This window comes from Nycticebus coucang, chromosome 3 (assembly GCF_027406575.1).
Source record: "Nycticebus coucang isolate mNycCou1 chromosome 3, mNycCou1.pri, whole genome shotgun sequence".
Lineage (NCBI taxonomy): Eukaryota > Metazoa > Chordata > Mammalia > Primates > Lorisidae > Nycticebus > Nycticebus coucang.
Genome location: NC_069782.1, coordinates 25,486,870 through 25,510,786, shown reverse-complemented (window position 1 = coordinate 25,510,786; position 23,917 = coordinate 25,486,870). Strand labels below are relative to the sequence as shown.

The 23,917-nt window shown below is 38.5% G+C and overlaps 1 protein-coding gene across 1 annotated transcript in view; it reads left to right on the top strand.

Annotated features, from left to right (window-relative positions):
* Positions 1-5,995: 5,995 nt before the first annotated feature.
* The window catches only part of CFAP54 (cilia and flagella associated protein 54), a 339,644-nt gene continuing 321,722 nt past the window's right edge, over positions 5,996-23,917 (top strand). Inside the window, exons 1-4 of the mRNA XM_053586325.1 lie at positions 5,996-6,397; positions 15,872-15,977; positions 18,439-18,582; positions 20,159-20,330. Coding sequence (XP_053442300.1) covers positions 6,081-6,397; positions 15,872-15,977; positions 18,439-18,582; positions 20,159-20,330 — 739 coding nt within the window. The 5' untranslated portion in view covers positions 5,996-6,080. The remainder of the gene's footprint in view (positions 6,398-15,871; positions 15,978-18,438; positions 18,583-20,158; positions 20,331-23,917) is intronic.

Below are 23,917 nucleotides of genomic sequence, written 5' to 3'. Positions count from 1 at the left end.
ATTTCCAAGAGACCTGAAGTGGAGAGTGTTGGGTAGACAAGCTTAAGAATTTTGAGCTCTTAAATTTCTCTAAGCCCTGCAGGCTGGCAGAAATAGCCCCAAACCACTCTGCTTGCTTGGGGGAACCATGCGAAGATCTAATCTGAAGCAGGTGCCTTTCAAGATGGGGCTTGTTCTCCTCAAGATATGCCCCCAATACATTTCATTGCCTTCTGGCTGAAAAGCAGTCAGGTTTTAGCACAGCCCAAGCAGGAAATTACAAACCCTGTTCTGAGAAGGAATAGCCCACATGCCAAAGAAATTGCAGGATCTGGCTAACAGGTTGTAGCTGAAACTAAAGGAACGTGTGGAGTAGTGTATCTTGAATGTTAGACCAGCAGGATGGCACACAAAGGTGGATAGGGTAGGATTCATTAATGCAGGAACGCTCAGCCATGATTCTGTACTCCTAATGACTTAATGAGATGACTTCTTGAAGCATGGATCTAATAATGTTCTATATTAAATGAAGTGGAGATGGCAGCACTTCCTTGGTATCCTATTGATACCTCCAGAAGGATTTGTAAGTATCTGTGCGTCACAGACTTGAAAGATGCAGGGATATCACCTGACACAATTGTGCACCACTGGCGAGGTTTTAGGTTATGGAAGCTTGAATGTCCATGTCTTGGGTAATGTTGCTGATCACTTTCTTGTGTATCAAGATGACACTGCTTTCACTGGTACTCTGTAATAAGCGAATATATTTAATTTCCCCAAGCAATGTTTTATCTCATCTTTCCATCAGTCTGAGCTTGCAAACTGATATTTATCAATACGGTGCTTATATAGTACATTATGCATTACAGATAACTTTTCCCAGTACGTGACTTGTTTTTCCACTTTCGTTTTGGTATCTTTCATGCTACAAAAGTTTACCTTAATATATTCAGGTTGATTAGTATTTCCCTTTTATCTTTTACTTTGGTAGCGTTTAGAAATGCCTTTACTTCAAGACCATAAATGCATTCTGTTGTAATTTCTTTCACTAATTTTGCATAGAGATATAATACCTTTTATATTGTTTTCTAATTATATTGCATATAATATGATTGCTTTTCTTTTTATTGTTTGGGATTCATTGAGGGTGCAAAGAATTAGATTACACTGATTGCATCTGTTAGGTAAATTCCCTCTTATAATTGTGTCCTGCCCCTAAGAGGTGTGTCATATACCGTGACCCCCAAATCTCCCTGCCCTCATTCCCCATCCCCCATTCAGGGGTCCTCAAACTTTTTTTTTTTTTTTTGTAGAGACGGAGTCTCACTGTACCGCCCTCGGGTAGAGTGCCGTGGCGTCACACGGCTCACAGCAACCTCTAACTCTTGGGCTTACGCGATTCTCTTGCCTCAGCCTCCCGAGCAGCTGGGACTACAGGCGCCCGCCACAACGCCCGGCTATTTTTTCGTTGCAGTTCGCCGGGGCTGGGTTTGAACCCGCCACCCTCGGCACATGAGGCCAGCGCCCTACTCACTGAGCCACTGGCGCTGCCCGGGTCCTCAAACTTTTTAAACCGGGGGCCAGATCACTGTACCTCAGACCGTTAGAGAGCCGGACTATAGTTAAAAAAAAAAAAAACAAAAAAAACTATGAACAAACTTCTATGCACACGGCACATATCTTATTTTGAAGTAAAAGAACAAAGCAGGAACAAATACAATCACATCGCTGCATGTGACCTGTGGGCCATAGTTTGAGGACCCCTGTCTAGGTTATCAATTGCCCTCATATCAGAATTGAGTACATTGGATTCTTGCTTCTCCATTCTTGTGATGCTTTACTAAGAAGAATGCGTCCCACCTATATGATTGTTGTATAAACTATGTATTACTCTGACAATCCTTACCTTTATTGTTTAGAATTCAGCTTCCTACTGATTGGACCTGTCTATCTATAGCAGTATTTTTCAACCTTTCTTATCTCACAGCACACTTGAACCTATAGTTAAAACTTCTATGGGCAGCGCCTGTGGCTCAAGGAGTGCCAACCCCATATACCAGAGATGGCGCGTTCAAACCCAGCGTTGGCAAAAAAAAAAAAAAAAAAAAATGCGAAGAAACCCACCCCCCAAACTTCCATGGCATGCTTAAAGTATGTTGATCAAAAAAAAAAAAAAAAAGAGTAAAGAAAAGAATATACTTACTGTGCTTTGAATTTATGTCAAAAATAATTAATTAATGATTTTTAAAAAAATTCCAATTATTATGAGGGTATACACATAGAGGTTACAATGTTGCGTTTGTTAGATAAGGTCCCTGCTGTAGTTGTGTCCCGCACCCTTACATTGGGCCCATTGGGTGGGAGCATATCAGTAATTAATGATCTTTAAACATTTTTGTGGCATACCTAAGATCCTCTTCTGGCACCATGCTACGGCACACCAGTCAATAATCACTGGTCTATAGTGTTAGAATAGCTACTTGTGCCCTATTGACTGTATACAATCATTATGATGCTCTGTGCAGCTGAGATAAGATAAAACTTTGTTTACTCTTATCCATACATTCCTTTCTAAAATACATAAAACACAGACTGTATCATGTTCTTTTCTGCCTAAGAACCTTTTCCGGTTCCCAGCTGGATAGATAGTTATACTATCAAACATTTACATAGCACTTAGTATGCACCAGGCACTGTTTCATGAGGTTTTACATATATTAACTAATTTAATTATAAACAAAACAAAATCATGAAGAGGATGGTCATATTATTTTACTCCCATTTTATAGCTGCAGAAAACAAAGCACAATGAAGTTAAATAACTTGGAGGAACGGGGGATTCAAGCCTTGCTCTTTGGCTGCAGAATTTGGACCTTTAATGTCTACGTTATGCTGTTTTGCTAACCAAGGGTCTCTGCTGAATATAGAATCAAGTCAAAATTTTCTCAGCACCCCATCCACCTACACGCTGTGTTGGATCAAGCTTTTAATTTCTGCCTATCTTCCATCTCTGGATCTATTACAGCCTGTGACTCACCAGACTGGACAGCTTGTTTATGGTTTTGTACCCTACTCAGGTTTTTCTCTCAGTCAGGGATATCCTTCTAATTGTTCCTCACCTTTTTACTTTTTTTTTTTTTTTCATTCACTTGTTCTAACAAAGATTTATTGAGTAGTACTCTGTGCCAGGCGCCAGGCGTGGGTGCCAGGTTACCAGAGTAAGAAGGCAAATCCCTGTTGCAAGGGTCTCTCTGTGAATGAGGGGCAGTCCCAGTCCAGAGCTAAACACATAATCTCTAGAATTCTCTGTTCTCTCTCCAGTCCCCAAATTCATCTTGGAACTCTCTTAACATTCCTGAAACCTTTACTACCGTGTATTCCACCTGGTAATTGTGTATGTGTCCTCTGCTTCCTGTAGGGAAAAGTGTGGGAATTGTAGATGTCAGTTCATCTATGCATTGCATAGACTTTAAAGAAATGGTTGCATTTATCTGAACGAATAGATGAAGAAAGTTGAAAAGATAACTAAATATTAGGTGGTGAGATGGGAAGGAGACATTTTGTTTTTAATTTTTTAAAAAGACTATCTGTATATCTATTGGGGGTAGTCCAAATGGTTAACAACTAAATTAGGAATAGAAAAAGCACTAACCTTATTTATTCTTTCTCTAGCAGTAGCTTTAGATATAAAAAGACTTTTGAATGGGCAAAAAGGATCCCTGAAGCCTGCAAAGATGTTAATTATAAGGAAACAGCAATTTACATTATTTATAAGGGAGCTATTTACATTACTTAGCCCTGTCAGACACAATAGCTGCACAGCTCCCTTCTTTCATTACAGGGAAAAGAATGATACAAAGTGACAAGGACATAGAAAAGATATTATAATGGCTGAATCTCATTACAAGGAAGATAACACCTCTAAAATGTTAAAAATGCCTCAAATTTAATTTAAAAGGAACAAAATGGAAACTTCGATTTTTCCCCAGTGATGATTCAGAATATAACACCCATTTACATATTCAGACAAGCTTCCCAAAACCATTGCAAGTTAAGCATTGTTAGGTTTAGTATGTGCAAGGAGCAAAATGACTAAGATGCGATGTTTCATAATTCAAGTATTTGAATTTAATTAGTCATATTTTCTTTTACCAGTGACTATGAAATGTGTCTGCACTACGAAAAAGCTTGTTTGTGAGAGCAGCCAGATTAGAAGAAAAAACACCATTTAGTCTGTTTTATTTTTATTTTCTTTCCTCCTCTCTGACCACTTTAATTTAATTTTACCCTGCTGTTTCACTTTCATCAATATAATAGATAGCACTCAGTGGCAAATTACATCAGCCTTTGATCTGAAGGGGACAAGTCTGCTATGGGAGAACAAGGAAAAGATCAGAAGACAGAAAAAAATTTACCAAGCTGATTTTTCTTTTAAAAAGCCTATATATATATATATATGTATATATACATATATATGTGTATATTGAGGGGAGGGGATATCCAGTGATGAACATTTTTCTCTGGGCCTAAATTCTTTGAAATCTTAAATTTTTTCTTGGTCATCTTGAATCAAGATAAAATCTTTGTCAATCAAAGCACCATATCTATGTCCTGATCAGAGGATTGGGCATCTATAGTGAGGTGTCACTGCATTTCATGGCTTGCTAGGTAGGTTCTCTGGCCACGATTACCTGTCTCAATGAGCAAAATCATCTTCTCCCAAAGAATATTAGAGTATAGTACACATGACATATTAGGCCAGTCTCACAAATTAGCACATGTCCACAGAGTCTGCAAGAAATTAGGTCAGACCTGAAAGAAATCAGTCTGTGGTCCAATAAGCCTCTTAATCTTAAATGTGAAATCGGGTTCCCAAGGTGTTAGGGTCACCACCTTTATTTGTTTTTAAGTGTGACAGAACTGGTAACAACTTTCAGTGTTAAAAACCTATTTTTCTAAGCAATCAAATATTTCTAGTCCTTCTCTTAGATAATTTTTGATACTTCATAATTTATAAGGAAAGCACAGTCTCTATTATTTGGAAACTCGTACTTTAAATTAATGAATTCAACTCTTACTGTTGCCCATAATATGTAGGGAAAGAAGATCTTCCTTGCTTCCAAGTATTTTCCTGGAGACCTGTAGTTTCCCCATCAGAAGTAAAGTTTCCTAAAATTGCTGTATTTTAAAAGACAATACTTCAAACTACTGGAAGATATTAATGCCCAATATTTACAATTAAGTAAAATGCACACTAATTTAGAATATAGCAATAATTAGAATAAGGCTGAAAGGCTAATTAATAAATAGAATCATAACTGTTAGAGGCACAGACTATTCTCCCTACATTTTCAGACCTCAAGTTACAAATAGAGGAAAGAGACTGGATCCGTTCCATGTACTATTCCTGGGAGACTGGTTCCAAGACCGCTGAAGGGATACCAAAATCTGTGTATGCTCAAGTTCCTTATATAAAATGGTATCGTATATGCATATAACCTACACACATCCTCCAAGAGACTCTAAATCGTCTCTAGATTACTAATGTAAATGCTATGTAAATAGTCGTGGTGATGTTGCAAAATTTACATATTTTTGTTGCTGTATTGTTGTTTTTCCCCCTGAATAATTTTGATCTGAAGTTGTTTGAAAGCTTTGGTTTTCTAAACTGAGAAATGGATATACTAATAGCATACTAGTTGTAAAGTTGTTATGATGATTAAATGAGATAAATGAAATTATGTAGAAGAATGCCTGACACACGTTAATGCTCATCATTGTTATCGTTATTAATATTAAGTGGCCAAAATAGGAAAAGAGTATAGTCTGGATTTGTGATTGTAAATGTTTGGCTCTAATAGTCGCAGGCTTTCTGTTCAGAACCTTCTTTCTATTTTCGTCTCGTAGGGCTGTGTGGTGGGCGCCACGGTGCAAGAAACCTCGGGAGGTTGGGGCCTTTCCGGACTCGGTCTTTTCTTCCTCTGCCCAGCAGGGGCCGCTGTGTGTCCCGGAAAGCGCAAGGTTGGGTACGTGGTTGCTGGGAGACCGTCGCCAGGCAACCGCGTGTACACTCACTCCAAGCCGAGCCGGCTCGCGGCAGTATGGCGGCGCAGGGCGCCACTTCGAGCTCTCCCTCAGACGAGTCCCCGGTGTCCAAGTCGCCTACCGAGTTGCCGCCCACCCCACCACCGACCTCGACCGCGTTTTCGAAGTCGACGGAGAGCCCCCCGACTTCGCCGCTGGGTTGGGCCTGCCCCGAGGACTCGTTGCCCTTAGCCGTGTTTTATGGGCCTCTGGACGCTAAAAACCCACTCCTGGCCTCTTTCGAGAAGGACATCCGCGAGTTGTTAGGGTTTATGAAGAAAAAGAAGGCTTTGGCTACAACGGAGCAACAGCGGCAGGAACTCCGGCGGCGTTGGTAAGCGGAGGCGGGGCGCTGGTGGGGGGCGCCGGTGGGGGGCGCCGGTGGGGGGCGCCGGCCGGAGCGGGGGCCGGAGGAGGACGCGGGCGGGGGCCGGCCGGGCCTGGCTGCAGCGCCCCGGAGTCATGAAGTTGAAGAAGTGGAGGTTCGTTGCGCTTCACAATTTTAACTCCTGGGAGATGTTACATCTGGGCTTCCAGTGCGGGTCAAAATAAAAATCAATCCAGAAACGTTTCATAAGGCATCTCGTGTACGGTTTCTGAGCGTCTCCGTCTTGCTACTCTATGCTAATGAATTTTTGGCCCACTCAGGGGTTTCACAACATTTCATGTTTGTCTATGAGTTTTTGTATGTGGAGAAAATGGGATGATTTTGAGGTAGCTTAGGTTCTTGAAAAAGTTAGTTCTTGACACAGTGAAGTATGTCATATGCACTTTAAATCCTTTTTCTATTGGTATTAGGGTTACGGGTGACTTTTTCTTAATTTTGTGACTCGTTCTGCACATCTGTTTTCCTTTGGGGGGTATTACTACAGACTGCAAACTACCTGTTTTTAAGTTTCTTTCCCATTTTATATTAGCATCTTTCTTTTCTGGTCAAATACATTGCAAACTGAACAGTTACAGATGTTGATAATTGGTAAAGAATACCAGTATAGTGAATAGTTTTAATTTTCGTGCATTTAATATAAAGATAGTTTTAACATATTTATTATTCATTCATTTAACAACTGCTGAGCACCTACTGTATGTCAGATACCATTGTAGGAACTGGGAAAATGTAAAGTTAAGAAAAGATGTAAACATCTTTATCTTTATGGAGTATATATTTTTGTGAAGATAGACAGTCACTAAACAAAATAATGTAAGCAAATACTTTTACAAGGAGATGAATGCTAGGTAGAAAAATAGAACAGGGAACGGGGATAGAGGATATGGGATGAACGCTGCAAATTTAAGTGGGGTTGTGTGGAACATGGTCGGGGAAGGTCAGGCAAAGTGGCTTTAAGAAAGATGAGAAAGAGATGTGGGAGCAGTTGATGAGGTTTTCTAGGTAAAGCGGTCACACAGGAAGAAAGGCAAGTGGGGAGGACCTGGGGTGACTTTGTGATTGTGGGAAGAGCAGGAGGGATGGCGATGGAGTTTCCTTTTATATATATTGAGGTGTAATTCAACATCCAGGCAGAGCTATTATGTAGGTAGTTGGACATTTGACTCTAGAGGTCACAAGAGATATACTGTTAATGATGTCTAAATCATGACACTTGATGAAATAGCTAAGGGAGTGAGGTGCAAAAAGGGAGAGTCCAAGCACTGAGCCCTGGGATGCTCCCCATGTTAACAAGTAGGGATACTAAAAAGAAGTCAACAGAGGATAAGAATGAGTGGCCAGGGAGGTGGAAGAAAAACAAGTAAATGCTTGGTGTACTGGAATCGGGTAGAGGAAATGTTTCAGGGAAGAAGTGACCATCTGTGGCAAATACTGACCAAGCAAGATGAGAACCAAGATGGGATAAGGGAGCGCACATTCTATATCTAACCTATGTATACTTAGGTTTAAACAGTTTATGGGGTTGTGCTTTTATCTTCCCATCACCACGATCAGCTTCCAGTCCAAACTACTACCATTTCTCATCTTCCCTTCAGGCACTCTCCCTCAAATTTACCCTTCACAGAGCTATCAGAATGATCTTTATAAATAAACCACCTACTCTGATCCCAAGTCTATTGCTTACCGTTGCCTTTGGAAAAAATTAAGACACCTTTTGATACTTTCCAGGGGCTGAGGATCTGACCCTACCTGTCATCCTTCACTTTTCTCTTAGGGCTTTCCAGAATAACAGTTCCAGCTGTTTCTCACCCCAGACCTTTATATTTACTATCTCCTTTGTCTGAATGTTCTTCCCCTAGTTTTTAAAACATCTGGCTCTTTCTCCTCCATCAGGCCTTAGCTTAATGGTCACCTCCTAAAGTGGCCTTTTCTATCTAATGCAGTTTCAGCCATCATTTTGTATTTTTTACATATTTGATTTCTTGAGTGTTGTCTGTCTACCTATTAAAATGTAAGCACCCTGGTGACTTTGGTTAATGTATCTGCTTTTCATTGCTCTACCCCCAGCATTTAACCTAGGAGTTGGGGCATAGTAAACATTCAATAAATGTATAGTAATGAAAGTATTCAAGGGTTGTGATCCTTGTATTATCAGTTATCATGAACATTTTATATAGGAATGTAGACCTGGGGCAAATTGTGAGTACATCATCTGTCCCATCTTTAAACAGACTATAAGAATCACAAACATTAAGGATTGACATGGCCCTTAACCATTCAGCCGCTCACACAATTTAGATCTTAGTAGTCCAGAGAGAGAGAGACAGACTTTCAATGAGTCAAGTCAACACACAAATGGTATGAAAGAAGCAGCAGCTGAGCACTTGTGTGCGACAGGCATTGTACCAGGCACCAGGGATACAGCAGTGAACCAGATGTAAATTTCTCCCTTCTTGGAGTTAATAGTCTAGAGGGGAAACTAGACCATAAACATAGCAAAAAGGCACATTTTATTTATCACCTAGAAAATGATAAACACCAGGGAGAAAAGAAGAAGAGATTATGGAGCTGGAGGAAGGAGGCTGCAATTTTTAGTAAGGTGGTCAGAGCACATGACTCAAGCAGAGTCTTGAAGAGAAGATAGTAGGGACCTGCTTTCAAATGAGTGAAAGGGGACATGCCATTTAGTTGAGATTAGAAGGATACTAGGGGGTTGACCAGACAAATGGAGAAGCTAAGCAGAGAAACAAGCATGTAGGAAGATCCCTGATGGAACAGAGCCAGGTGCTTTGGAGGAATGGATGGAATCTCATTTAGCAGGAGCAAAGTGAAGGTGGGTACAAGGGTATGAGATGAGATTTAGAGAAATAGGTAGGGCTTTGGAAGGTTTTAGAGGCCATTCTAAAGAGTTTACATTTATTCTCAATGGAATGGAAAAGCCTTGTGTAGTTTTGGTACCTTATGTGATATTTATTTATTTACTTATTTTTGAGGCAAAGTCTCATTCTGTTGTCCTGAGGTTGAGTGCTGTGGCATCATCATAGCCTACAGAAACCTCAAACTCTTGGGCTCATGCCTCAGCTTCCCAGGTAGTTAGGACTACAGGTGTCCACCATAATGCCCAGCTAATTTTTCTATTTTTTGTAGGGACAGGGTCTTGCTCTTGTTCAGGCTGGTCTCGAACTCCTGAGCTCAAGCAATCTACCTGTGTTGACCACCCAGAGTGCTAGAATTACAAGCATGAGCCACTGCACCTAGTGTGTGATTTTTATTTTGAAATATGCTTTTGGTGATCATGTCCAACAGGAGCAAGAATGGCAGTGTGGAGAACAGGAGTCCAGGAGGTAGAGGTTGCTTTTATAAGATATTTGACAGATAGTTTTTTTTTTAAATCAAAATTTGTTTCTTATTATAACTTGAGCTTCCATAAGCATAAAATTCATTGCATCTAAATATAAATTTTCATCATGTCATTAAATAAGAGTGTGATACATTTTTTAAAAATATGCTTTTGCTGTATGCATGTAAGACTTAGATACCCTGGTTGTACAGTTATCATTTTCTATTTTAGAGCATTCTAAATGTCTAGCAGCAGTTATAATCAATTAGTAATCACAAGTACATTAACATGTTTTGTTAAATGATGTACATCTCTTCTTAGTTTAGTTTATATAGTTTTTGTTTTACTGTTATGTAAGCTATTTTCAATGAGCAGCTCCATTAACCTGAACTTAGGGTTCACTGAAAAATTTTTTTTTCTCTTATTATATAACCTTGATTGATTTAACAAAGCTGGTATTTTTCTTTTATGAGTAATAAACATACTCATCATTATTGCATCTGTAAAGTTTAGAAGAATTAAGTATTTCATCTACGTAATTTAAGAATTCTAGCAAGATTTGATGATGTTCTTGAACTCATTATATTTTTTCTAATACTGTGGTATTTTATGAACCCACAAATGAAAAGTGAAAAAGGTAAAACACAAAACACCTGTCCCTTTTTTAAACTTCTGTGGTTTTCCAGCGAGAATAGCCCACATCACAAAATCTCAAAACTGCAGATGCTGGCGTGCATGTGGAGAGAAAGGAACGCTTTTACACTGCTGGTGAGACTGCAAACTAATACAGCCTTTATGGAAGGAAGTATGGCGAACCCTCAAAGAGCTCAAACTAGACCTCCCATTTGATCCTGCAATCCCATTACTAGGCATCTACCCAGAAGAAAAAAAAAAGTCCTTTTACCATAAGGACACTTGCACTAGACCAGTGGTTCTCAACCTTCCTAATGCTGCAATATATTTTCATTGTTAAAAAGGGGTTGCGACCCACAGGTTGAGAACCACTGCACTAGATTGTTTATCACAGCTCAATTTACAAGCACCAAAATGTGGAAACAGCCTAAATGCCTACCAACCCAGGAATGGATTAACAAGCTGTGGTATATGTATACCAAGGAATACTATTTAGCCATTAAAAAGATGGAGACTTGCCTCGGTGTGTGTCACACTTTATGGGGGCAAGACATGATTGCAAGAGGGACTTTACCTAACAATTGCAATCAGTGTAACCTGGCTTATTGTACCCTCAATGAATCCCCAACAATAAAAAAAAAAAAAAAAGATGGAGACTTTTACATCTTTTGTATTAACCTGGATGGAAGTGGAACATATAATTCTTTTTTTTAACTTAATTTTATTTATTTTTATTTATTATTAAATCATAGCTGTGTACATTAATGCAGTCATGGGGCACCATACACTGGTTTTATATACCATTTGACATATTTTCATCACACTGGTTAACATAGCCTTCCTGGCATTTTCTTAGTTATTATGTTGAGACGTTTACATTCTACATTTAGTAAGTTTCACGTGTACCTTTGTAAGATGCACCGTAGGTGTGGTCCCACCAATACACCCTCCCTCTGGCCATCCTCCCCCATCCCCTTCCCTCCCTCTCCCCCTTCCCCATATTCTTAGGTTATAATTGGGTTATAGCTTTCATATGAAAGCTATAAATTAGTTTCATAGTAGGGCTGAGTACATTGGATACTTTTTCTTCCATTCTTGAGATACTTTACTAGGAAGACTATGTTCCAGCTCCATCCATGTAAACATGGAAGAGGTAAAGTCTCCATCTTTCTTTAAGGCTGCATAATATTCTATGGTGTACTTACTTAGAGATCTAAAAATAGACCTGCCATTCGATCCTACAATTCCTCTACTAGGTATATACGCAGAAGACCAAAAATCACATTATAACAAAGATATTTGTACCGGAATGTTTATTGCAGCCCAATTCATAATTGCTAAGTCATGGAGAAAGCCCAAGTGCTCATCAGTCCATGAATGGATTAATAAATTGTGGAACACATAATTCTTAGTAAAGAGGAGAATTTACTAAGCAAGAATGGAGAAGCAAGAATCCTATGTACTGAATTCTGATATGAGGATAATTAATGACCTAGTACATGGTAGGGGATGAGGAAGGGGAGAGGAGAGGGAAGGAGGGAGGGGGTGGGGTGGTCACAGTGTGGACATACCTTTTGGGGGCGGGACACAATTATAAGAGGGACTTTACCTAACAAATGAAATCAACGTAACCTGGTTCTTTGTACCCTCATTGAATCCCCAACAATAAAAACAAAACAAAATAAAACCTTCTGTGGTTTCTATTTGCCACATTTATTTGGCTTGGTATTTATTACTTGGCACATGTATATATTTTTCTACCCCCAATATTTTTAATCAGTTCATGAAGACATTCCCCTGACTTGTTCCCCTGACTCAGTGATTCAATCAGTATTGTCTAATTATCCTAATGGATTAATTGACATGTTTTTGTTGAAATTGTTTCATTATTTTTCCACCATGTATGGCTTAAGTATTAGAGTCATCTTCAGTTCTTAAGTTTAGATTGTATATAGTCAGCTCAGGCTGCCACAACAAAATATCATAGACTAGTGGCTTAAAAAATAAATTTCTCACAGAATTGGAAGCTGGAAACCCCAGATTAAGGTCTGACATGGTTGGTTTCCAGTGAGGACTTCTCCCCCCACCGCCCCCATTTGTAGAAAGCTGCCTTTTCTCTGAGTGAGCTCCTTGGTGTCTCTTCTTGCAAGGGAATTAATCCCATCAGACCAAGGCCCTACCCTATGACCTTAAATCCTAATACAGCCACACTGGGGATTGGGGATTGGGGCTTCAACACATGAATTTGAGTGTTAGGGGGAAATGTTCAGTCCATAATATTGTCATTATTTAGAAATTTATGAGATAGGATTGGACAATTCTTGGGGAAATTTGGATTTTTATTGGGATATTTATAATTTCCAGAAGAGAGAGAAGGAGTAAATTTTAACTAAATGAATGAATAAAATAAGCAATAATCGGCTACTCTTTGAAACTCGGATCAGAAACCATTTTGAAAGGTTGGGTTTGGTGGCTCACACCTGTAATTTTAGCACTCTGGGATGCCAACATTGGTGGATTGAAGTATAGAGTTCGAGACCAGCCTGAGGAAGAGCAAGACCCCATGTCTAATAATAGCCAGGTGCTGGGCGGCACCTACAGCTCAAAGGAGTAGGGCACCGGCCCCATATACCGGAGATGGCAGATTCAAACCCAGCCCCGGTCAAAGAAAAAAAAAAGCCAGATGCCTGTAATCCTAGCTACATGGAAGGTTGAGGCAAGAGCATCACTTGAGCCTAGGAGTTTGAGGTTGCTGTGAGTTATGATGCCCTGGCACTCTACCCAAGTTGACAAAGTGAGACTCTTGTCTCAAAAAAAAAAAAAAAAAGTCATTTTGAAAATATTGCATGCTTTTTGTTTTACTTAGTGAAAGAAAACATAACCTTAAATGGATTAACTAGATACTTGAGCCCTTGAACCCTTCATAGAAAAGAATAAAATAAAAATAAATAATTATTTTTTCCCTAGTCATTCATTCATTCTTTCAATCAACAAATTATTTATTGAGTACCTACATGTACTAGGCATTCACTACTCTTGGGATTGGGGAATGAATAATATAGTCAAAAGTCTTTGCCTTCAGGGACCTCACATTCCGTAGGCCTGGAGAGCACAGTTATACACGTATAACACATAGATGCACTGGGCCACAGACTTCATCACCATATCTTTGGGATATTGAAGGTTGTGAGAATGAAATGAAAAAAAAAAAAAAGTGCATATGGTATGCAAAAAGAGCCAGAATAGCCAACACAGTATTGAAGGAGAACAACAAAGTTGGAGGACTGACACTACCCAATTTGAAGACTTATTATAATTAAAAGAAAAACCTCAGACAAATTAAATTTAACTGAGTTGAGCAAAGAACAATTCATGAATAAGGCAGCCCCTGAATCAGAATGGGTTCAGACTCCAGCACTGTCATGTGGTTGAAGAAAATTTATAGACAGGAAGAAGAAAATGACATACAGAAAATGGAAATGAGAGCAGAAGCAGCTGGATTGGTCACAGTTCAGCATTTGTCTCATTTGAACACAATCTGAACAGTTGGCCACCGTTGCTTGGCCAAAATTTGGTTATTGGCACAAGAGTAGGTTATAGACTTCTTACATATCCAGTTATGTTACAGGTCTATATGTATAGAGAAATCTTTAGGCCAAACAGAAAATACGTAAGGAAGCACCTTTAGGCTAAACTTAATTTAACACTATGAAGCCACACTATGATACTGTTGAAAGAATGAACAACCAGATCAATGGAACAGTATGCATAGCCCACAAATAGACCTACATAAATATAGTCAACTGATCTTTGACAAAAGAACAAAAGCAATACAATGGAGAAAAGTCTTTTCAATGAATGGTCCTGAAACAACCAGTTACCTCCATGCAAAAAAAAATGAATCTAGACACAGACCTTATACTCTTCACAAAAATTAACTCAGAATGGATCACATACACATGTAAAATGCAATACTATATAGCTCCTAGAAGAGAACACAGGAACAAATCTAGATGACCTTGGGTTTGGCAATGATTTTTTATATGCAACACTAAAGACATAATCCATGAAAGAAAAATTGATAAGCTGTATTTCAGTAAAATTAAAAATTCTTGCACTTTGAAAAACACTGTCGAAGGAATGGAAAGATAAGCCATAAACTGAGAGGAAATATTTGCAAAAGCCATACCTGATGAAGGACTATTATCTAAAGTGTACAGAGAACTCTTAGAACTCAGCAATAAGAAAACCACCTGATTTTAAAAATGAGCCAAAGACCTTAACAGATATCTCACCAAAGAAGATAAACAGATAATGAATAAACATGAAAAGATGTCTCATGTCATATGTCATCAGGGAAATGCAAATTAAAACAACAATGAAATATCCCACACACCTGTTAGAATGGCCAAAATCCAGAACACTGACAACAACAAATGCTGGCAAGGATGTGGAGGATCAGGTGCACTCATTCATTGGTGCAGGAATGCAGATTGGTCTCGTCACTTTGGAAGGACATAGTCTTTCTCTAAGATCCAGCAGTTGTACTTCTAGTTATGTACCCAACCAAGTTGAAAAAACTCGTGTCGGTATAAAGATCTGCTTGTGGATATTTATAGCAACTTTATTCCTAATTGCCAAAATCTGTAAGCAACCAAGATGTCTTTCAGAAGGTGAGTGGATAAATAAATATGGTACATTCAGACAATGGAATATTGATCGGTGCTAAAAAGAAATGAGCTATCAAGCCATGAAAATACACGGAGGAAACTTAAGATGTTACTAAGCGAAAGAAGCCATTCTAAAAAGGCTACGTACTGTATGACTCCACCTATATTACAGTCTGGAGAAGGCAAAACTATGGAAAATTGATAGTTTTTTGCCTAAAAAGGTCAGTGGTTGCCAGGCGTTAAGGGAGAAGGGAGGGATGAACAGGTGGAACACAGGATTTTTAGGGCTGTGAAACTGCTCTATTTTGAATAGTGGATGCATGTTATGTATTTGTCCAAACCTATAGAATGTACAACCCTAAGAGTGAACTCTAATGTAAACTGTGGACTTTTGCTGATAAGAATGTGTTAATGTAGGTTCATTATGTGTAACAAATGTGCCACTCTGGAGGAGCATGGGGACAATAGGGGACGCTGTGCACTTGTGGGAACAGCGAAATTACATGGGAAATCTCTATGTACCTTCTGCTCAGTTTTGCTGTGAACTTAAAATTTCTCTAAAAAAATAAAGTGTATCTGAACAAATGCATGTAAAGGGCTTGGCATATAGGAAGCAATAATTTGAACTATAATTACATTTATTATTAACAATTAAATATTAACAATAAAGCACATTGGAAAGGCTTAGCACAAGGTAAGTTTTAAAGGGTTGCTTGCTAATTAATTGAAGTTTCCTGCTGACTTTAAAAATGTCATTTTATTGTATGATTTTTACAGTGCCACCTCTCTGTTTGGTATCTGGACTAAATATGCCCCCAGGCTGCCAATTGACTATTACAACCAAAAGCTTTTGAAGGTTGGAGATAGCCTTTTTCAGATGAAAGTAAGTGGCCCTACACAAGAGAGAACCAAAACAAAACTCATTTGGCTTCTTATTATTATTACAGTGTTTCTTTTGATACCATTCCTATTTTACTTGTTTTGATTTTTCCTTAGAAAAATTTAATGAATACGTAATAATTTTAACGAGCTACCATAGCCAAAAAAAAGTGTTTGCTTTTTAATTTTGTGGTTGATATTCTCCAGAGGTGAGAGCTTCCTGAAAGGACAGGCATCTGGCTGGGGACGGGCAGAGGCACAGGCAGGGTTAACAGAGGGTGTGGTGGGTGCGCAACAGGAAATGCTGAGTCATCATGTTCCCACCTTACACAAAAGAGCCCAGACACCACTTCCTGTTGTTTTTCACATGGCTGGCCTTGCAAAGCCAACAACCCTCCTTGCTCCTGGCCTTGCAGCTCTGTTACCTGGTTCCCAGTGTCCTGTTTTAATGACTTTCAACTTCTTCTTAATGGTTTGCAGTATGTAATTAAAGCCATTATACCATACATACCCTGTCTTTTGCTCAGTATTTTATTCCAAACTGAGTTTGTGCCTTATGTGAATATCTAGGTTTTGAAATGCTGTGGACCATGGACTTGGTTTGATAAGACCACACTATGACTGGATTTTCTGTTAATAATCATGTGAATTGTCCCCTTCTGCTTTGGCAGAGGCCCAGATTACTATAAGTCCAAGTTATATGAATGTTGGACAAAGGGATTTTTGGCCAGATATGGGCAGTATTCAGTGTTTTTTCAACCCTTCGTTTCTCAGCTTCATTTTTCTTTTTCATTTCTATTCTCTGGACTTGAATCCTTTTGGTCTGGAAGGCAGACTTTCCAAATAGATGGTAAGAGGTAGAGGAAATTTCATAATGAAGAACTAAGATTTATTCTGCCAAAATTAGAGAATAGCTTAGCCACACATAAATGGACCACAGTTGTTCAAAACTTGAAAATATAGGGCTATGAAAAGTACAGACAAAAAGTCAGGTGGTAAGCTTACCAAATGGTACACTTTATCCATATATGGAATAACAGTTTTGACAAGAAGTAGAAGAGAGACTCCTCTCCATCCTTAAAATTCTCCATTTAAGAAGTTGGAAATACAAAGCACAATTTGGAGTTGCTTGAAGCGAAGCCACGTGGGTGGAATGGACATTGGTGAAGGAGGAAGGTGCAGGTTACAAGCTGATAAAGCAAGGTAGATGATGGATAGTAGCTAAGGATTCAGAATGTTTCAGATGGAAAGGCCTCGATAGGATATTTTAAAACTTTGTTGAAGGACCAAAGAATAAAATTTATCTACTTTTCACTGATGGAAAAGTTTGCCACTGAAATTATTTGTAATCCTGAAAACAAACTTAAGTTGTTACTTTGGTTTCTGGACTCCTATTTTTATTTTAGTTATAGTAAAGGTCATCTTGTGGAATACTCTTATTTTGAACCTAGATGTGAATATATTATATAAATCAAGTTAGAATGGGAAAGACCACAGATTCATGAGTGAGCAAATAACAAAGAAGTTAATAGAACTTTAAATAAAATAGTGTTTGATTGTGTACACCTCCCCAGGGCTAGGACTGGACAGGCAGTTCTCACCCAGGGCAGTTGCTTTTCCTGGAGAAGGTTGCAGGGAAGAAAGCTGAGGAAGGGTTGCAACTGATTCTAGAGCACTGCTCACATGCCCTGCCCAAAATCCTCCAGGTCAACTGTGCCCTGTGGATAACAGAAATGAGGCTTTTGACTCTATAATGGGAACATAAGCATGAATTTGAATTAAGAAGGATCTCATGGCTCAGACTTTTGTCCTTTGGCAGCTTCAGAGACTGTTGGCAGATGAAAAAGAGACAATGAGATTACTCACCTCAGTCTGCATTTTTTCTTTTTTTCTCTTTTGCCCTTCACCTTTCCTTTCTCTTTCCTCTCCTCCCGCTCCTTCTCCCCCCTCTGCCCCCTCTTCTTTTTCCCCCTCCACTTTTTCTCCTCCCCTCCTCCTCTCCATCCCTCCCTTTCTTCCTCCCACTCCCCCTTTCCCTTCCCTCCTTTTTTTTTTTTTTTTTTTTTAAGCCTAAGCAATATCAGAGAAGCAAGACCCACCCATTTACTTCTCTGACTGAGTAGGTTGGTTGCCATGATCTGGTGAAGGTATAATTTTGAGTTTGAATTTTAGGTGTATGTAGACATCACCTACCACACACAGTACCATAGTGAACATTCTCATCTTTTTAATTATGACATTCCCAGGTCATAATAGGCTTGTGAGGGGAATTACATGGATTGATGTGCGAAACTTGTGTAGCTCAGTGTCTGTCACCTGCTAAGTGTTTGGAAAATGGTTGTAGTAACAGTAATAATCAACATCAATAGTATTAAGAATAATAAGAATATGAATGTTAATTTTAATGATAAAGAAAATGATATTTTGAAACTCAAATCAAGTCTTAAGTCTTCTTTTTATTTCAGGAATACAAACTGGCTCTTTTACAGTGCTATGGAAGATACCTTCAGCAGTTCAGTACCAATTTCGATGAGAATAAAGCAGATGTTAATCAATTCAAAGCTATTTTTTTCCCAAGAGGCTTTGAAGATAAAACTGCTGGACTTACGGTAAAATGAAAGATGCAGATAAAATAGTTACAATTTATGATTAGCTATGCAATATATCTCTTAGGTGACAGCTTCTAAATGTCTTTCCTTTGCACATAGCATCTAGCCATGTGCTGTAAGTTGCATAATAAATACTTTAGTGCTGGATAATAAAGTGAACTTATTAAGCTTTATAAAGATGCTTTGGAGATCCGGTCACTATAATCATTCATTCATCTAGCAGACAGTTATTGTTGTTATAATAACTAATATTTGTAGAGTGCTTTTAGTTTGCAAAGTGCTTTGGAAGACTTTTTGATCTTTGATATTTGATCCTTAACAATAACTTTATGAGTTAGATTTATTATTATCTATATTTTACAGGGGAGAAAAATAAAGCTGATCATATAGTTAGTATAAAACAATGGTTCTTGAGATTAAACCTAGATCTGTTGATATAAAAATTTTATGCTTTAACTATACCAGTATTATTATGTCAATTACTTCCAGTGATTCACTGGTTGAACAGTTACCATGTGCTAGGCACTATTCTAAATAAAGGCATTATATGAGTTATCATCTCAGCCTCATTCAAGTCCCGAAAGGTGCCTGTTATACCGATTAGAAAATTGAAGCTTTTTAGATTTAGAAACCAGCCCACTTATAGCAATGGGTAGGGTTAATGTTTTAACCCTGATCAGTCTAACTTCAAAGCCATGTTATTCCAAATGTGATAACTATTCAAGGCGTTAGAAACGGTATATGGTTGATAAAAAGAAAATTTCAAGGCATGTTTGAGAGACCATGAATAGTTCAATTTGACTGTATCATAAAGAATGTGTGAATGAGAATAGTGGGCAATGTAAGCCTGCTCCCTATTGAGGAAAAGGTCCCTCCTAGCCTCCCTGTTTGTAGTGTTTGACCCTCACCCTCTGCTTTTTATTTCTCACACTTTGCCAGGATTAATTTCTGAAGTGTAAATCAATTGTTTTATTCCACTGCCCTTTGACTTTGCCATTTAAGTCCATTCTTTAGAATGACATGGAATGCTCTCCATTCTCTGACTCTGGGCCACCACAGGCCCTCATTTGTTTATCTTAAACATTCTTATCTAATCTTACAAAATTCAGTGACCACAGCATCAACTTCAAGCATTGCTAAGGCTGCTTGTGCCTGGAACTCTTTTTCCCTCCGTAGAGAGCCTGGGCTGTTTCTTCCTCATCCCTGTTTCCTAGCAGAGCATGACAAATAGAGAGACTCAATAAGCACTGACTGAATGAATTGTGTAGCGTAATAATTACATCTGAATTAATAAATAAGTTAAAATGCCACTCGGTGAGCTTACAAAAATAGATTCAATTCTGTATTTTTAGTAGTAGAATTTTTATACTTTTTTGTTTTTTGCTTTTGAATTTCTTTTGACTAAGGAAAGTTAATCTTAACAAAACAAATGTTTCAGAGATAGATCTATCTTACTTTTCTCTACACCAATCAATAGAATTAAGCATAATTGTTTCCATTTTATTTTGAAGAAACGTTTTCCTGAGTTGCATAAACCTTATTTATCTTCCTATTTACATTTTCCCACGTGTTTCAGTTTCAAGCCTTAAGTGGCAAAAATATGTGCAAGTACCAGCTGGTCTGTGACAGTGATGTCGACTTGCAGAATAAGGAGTCTGTGATCCAGTGTCTGCACATCTTGTCCTCCCTGAGGCTCATCATGCAGGTGGCTCTGCCACAGGAGCACCTCTGCTGGATTATCTTCAATGGTATCTACCAATGGGTTTTATTTTCCATTGTGTCTTTCAGAAAGCTATTGAAATGCCAAGTTGATGGTAACTGATTACCCTGTGATTTAAAACACATGCATTTCATAATAGGATGATTATGGTTTTATTATTTATTTATTTATTTTTACATTTGTACTACATTTTAGTTTGTCCCCATAAATAGGGACTTTGAAAGCATGTCTTTGAGTTTTCACTGAAGAGAATAATCATTTTTGAGTGTGTGAAAAGCAGAGGTCACAGGTAGTAATAATCAGTGGAGAAGGGTCAAAGGACCACTTGGTTAGACTGGTTCTAAGTATCAGCCACTTATTAATCTTCTCTTCAAACAATTGGCCAGTGGCTTTGGCTTTCTGCATAGTGACCTTCTTTTCCACTTGTTTTTGACTGAGGAGCTCTGAGGAGCACACGCACACGCATGTATACGTATACATACACATATACGTACATTGATCTTAGCCATAGAAATGTAACATCTGCTTTTCTTTACTTTAAAGTTACAGTTAGTTACTGACTGCATTATTGTCTGGATAATACATTCTTAAAGGGGAAATAATAACGACAGCATGTTTGATGTGTCTAAGACCAGGGCCAAATAACTTCAAAGGGAATATGTTGGGTTTTCCCTCATCCATGACAACAGAAAGTATATTTTGTAGACTTTTCCTTTTTCACTTACCCGAAATCGTGTTTTGAAATTTTTATTGAAATTAGACTTTACATTTGCTACCACAGATGAGACCAACTTTGATGAGATTTTTTTAGTCCAGTGATTGGTAGGCTTTTATGCCTGATCATCCTCAAGAGACTCAGTACATCCCTGAGATGCCACTGCCATCTCTCCACTTGAATTGCTCCCCGATCTTGGTAGGGGCAGACTGAAAAGGAGCAGCAGTTCTGATGAGCCCAAGGGCTGAGTCCTGTTTGCTGGAGAAGTAGAAATGCTGCTGCACCATTCTCTGTCTTCAATCTTTCTAAGATCACAAAACCTTCCCCCTAATTTTCTTTCTATTTTTTTTTTTTAGGAGAAAAATTTCACACTGGTGCCCAAATTGCAGTGCTATGGCATGATCACAGCTCACTGCAGCCTCAAACTCCTGGGCTAAAGTGATCCTCCAGCCTCAGCTTCCTGAGTAGCTAGGACTATAAGCGTGCGCCACCATGCCCAGCTAATTTTTAAAAGTTTTTTTTTTTTGGCCGGGGCTGGGTTTGAACCCGCCACCTCTGGCATATGGGACCAGCGCCCTACTCACTGAGCCACAGGTGCCGCCCAATTTTTAAAAGTTTTTAAGACATGAGATCATGAGATCTTCGTATGCTGTCTAGGCTGATCTTAAATTCCCAGCAGTAAGCTATCTTCCTGCCTTGGCCTCCAGAAATGCTAGGTTTATAGGTGTCAGCCATTGTGGCTGGGCCCCTAATAGTCTTAAAATAATTCACTATTTCTTTGTTCTTTATATGCTCTTCTTGGTGTGTACTTTTTCTTTTTGTAATACATATAGCATTATGTTCTATATTTTGTTATTTTCTAATTTTTTCCCCTACTAAAAACTATGGTTTTAGAACCTAGCCAAGTTCTGTATGTAAATATAATTTGTTAACTCTGCCTGCTGAATTGTATTTCATATATCCTTACTGCCCTAGGGATGGGCACCTGCTTTGCCTGACCTCTCTAATTGCACAGATAATTCTGCAATGAATATCCTTGCACATGTCCTTTTATAGACCTGTGCAAGAGTTTTCTGGGATCTATGCCCAGGATTGGAATTGCTGAGTTGTGGGAGATATATACACTTAGCTTCACTAACTACTGTCCCTGTTTTTATTTATTCACCTGAAACTTCCTGAGTGTCTACCATGCACTAGGCATTGTTCTAGGTGCCAGAGACACAGGAGTGGAGGACACACAAGAACCCTGTTCCCAAGCTTACTTCTACAGCAGGGAGATGATAAATAAATAATGTCAGATGGTGGTGAGTTCTATGGAGAAAAATAAAGGCAAGAAGGGGATAGAGAGAGCAGGGGCAGAGCTGGGGGTGGGCTGCAATTTTAAATAGATAGAATGGTCAGGGAGGACTTCACTGAGATGACAGTTAACAAAGACCAGAAGGAGTTTGGTGAGTTAACCATCTGGATATTGGGGGAAAGGGCATTCTAACTGGGGGATTAACAAGTGCAAAGATCCCACAGTTTTGACGATTTGTCATTTAAGTAGTCCAAAATATATTAGTAAGTTATCAAAATACATTTGATCTTTTCAATCAGGCAACTTACTCTATTTACTTTTAGTTAACTGTTATACATGTACACCCTGAGTTTCTTAAGATATTTAACCAATCTTGGTTTTTCTATAATATCTAAGTGGTGTATGGATATTGGTTAATACTTACTTCTCAACTAACCTGAGCCCAATTAACTTAGACCCTCAGATAGATTATTTTGATGGTGGCCATCTTTGATGGAAAGAGTTCACGTGACCAGGCAATAAACTCATATTAGGGATTTAGTTAAAAATAAAACCAAAGAAAACTTCCAGAAATATCCTGAGATCATCAAGATTCAGTCTATGTTCCATTTTTTACCATTTGCTCTCTCATTCTGGCTTCCGCAGGGGGAATTTGAGAGCCATGCCAAGATCCTGAATTATCAAAGAAGGATTTAGTTGTAGTCAGAACATATTAGGGCTAGAAAGGTTAAAGCACATTTTCGAAATACAGAAGGACCTTGTCATTCTTGAGGGCAGTCTCCTGAGGCCTTCTTAAGTTCCCTAGTTCCCTGTTACTGATGTGTTTGTACAGGCTCCTGGCTTACACCTACATCACATGTTTTGTGGAGAGGCATGTGTTTCCTGCACATATCCTGACTTGGTGACTATTTTATTTCAACAAAGTAACTGTGATACAATTTTATTATTAAAGATTAATAGTAGATGTGAAAAAAGCCAACTTGAGAAAGGGATGCTGGGCTTGAGCTGCTACTAGTTGAATTGTTTCTTCCCCCATGAATCATAAGTGGAGTAAATACGTATCACGAAAGGAGTCACACAAAGAATCCTGAGTCCTAGAATGTTAAGAACAAACTGCATTCTCCATGAAATTTATAGTGCTGTGCATTGTATGTGTTTAAATTTTATTCAAGTTCTTTTGTCACCGATTTGTGCAATTAATGTTTATTAGGTATGTTTTAATCAAGTGATAGGTGTTTTGGTGCAGATTCTGTTTTCTCAGAAGTTTTTAAAGTTTAAATGCAAAAACAAAGGATTCATAATTGTTGAATTTTGATGGTTATGGACATTAGATATTTTGTAGAAAATATTTCCATTATCTGTCATTATATGTATGTGCCTTTTAAAAGCACATTACTACCTTTTTTAATATGTTTATAGCTTGACAAAGTCTTTGGTATGCAAAGAGATATATGATGGATGTTGTTCCCCACTCCTCCTCCAACCCTGCATTTTCTCCTTGTTTAATTCATAGTTTGACACAAAAGCATACTTGAATGATCTTAGATAGGTCTTAGAAATGCTGATTTTTCATCAGAGCATTTATAGGACATATTTTGATAAT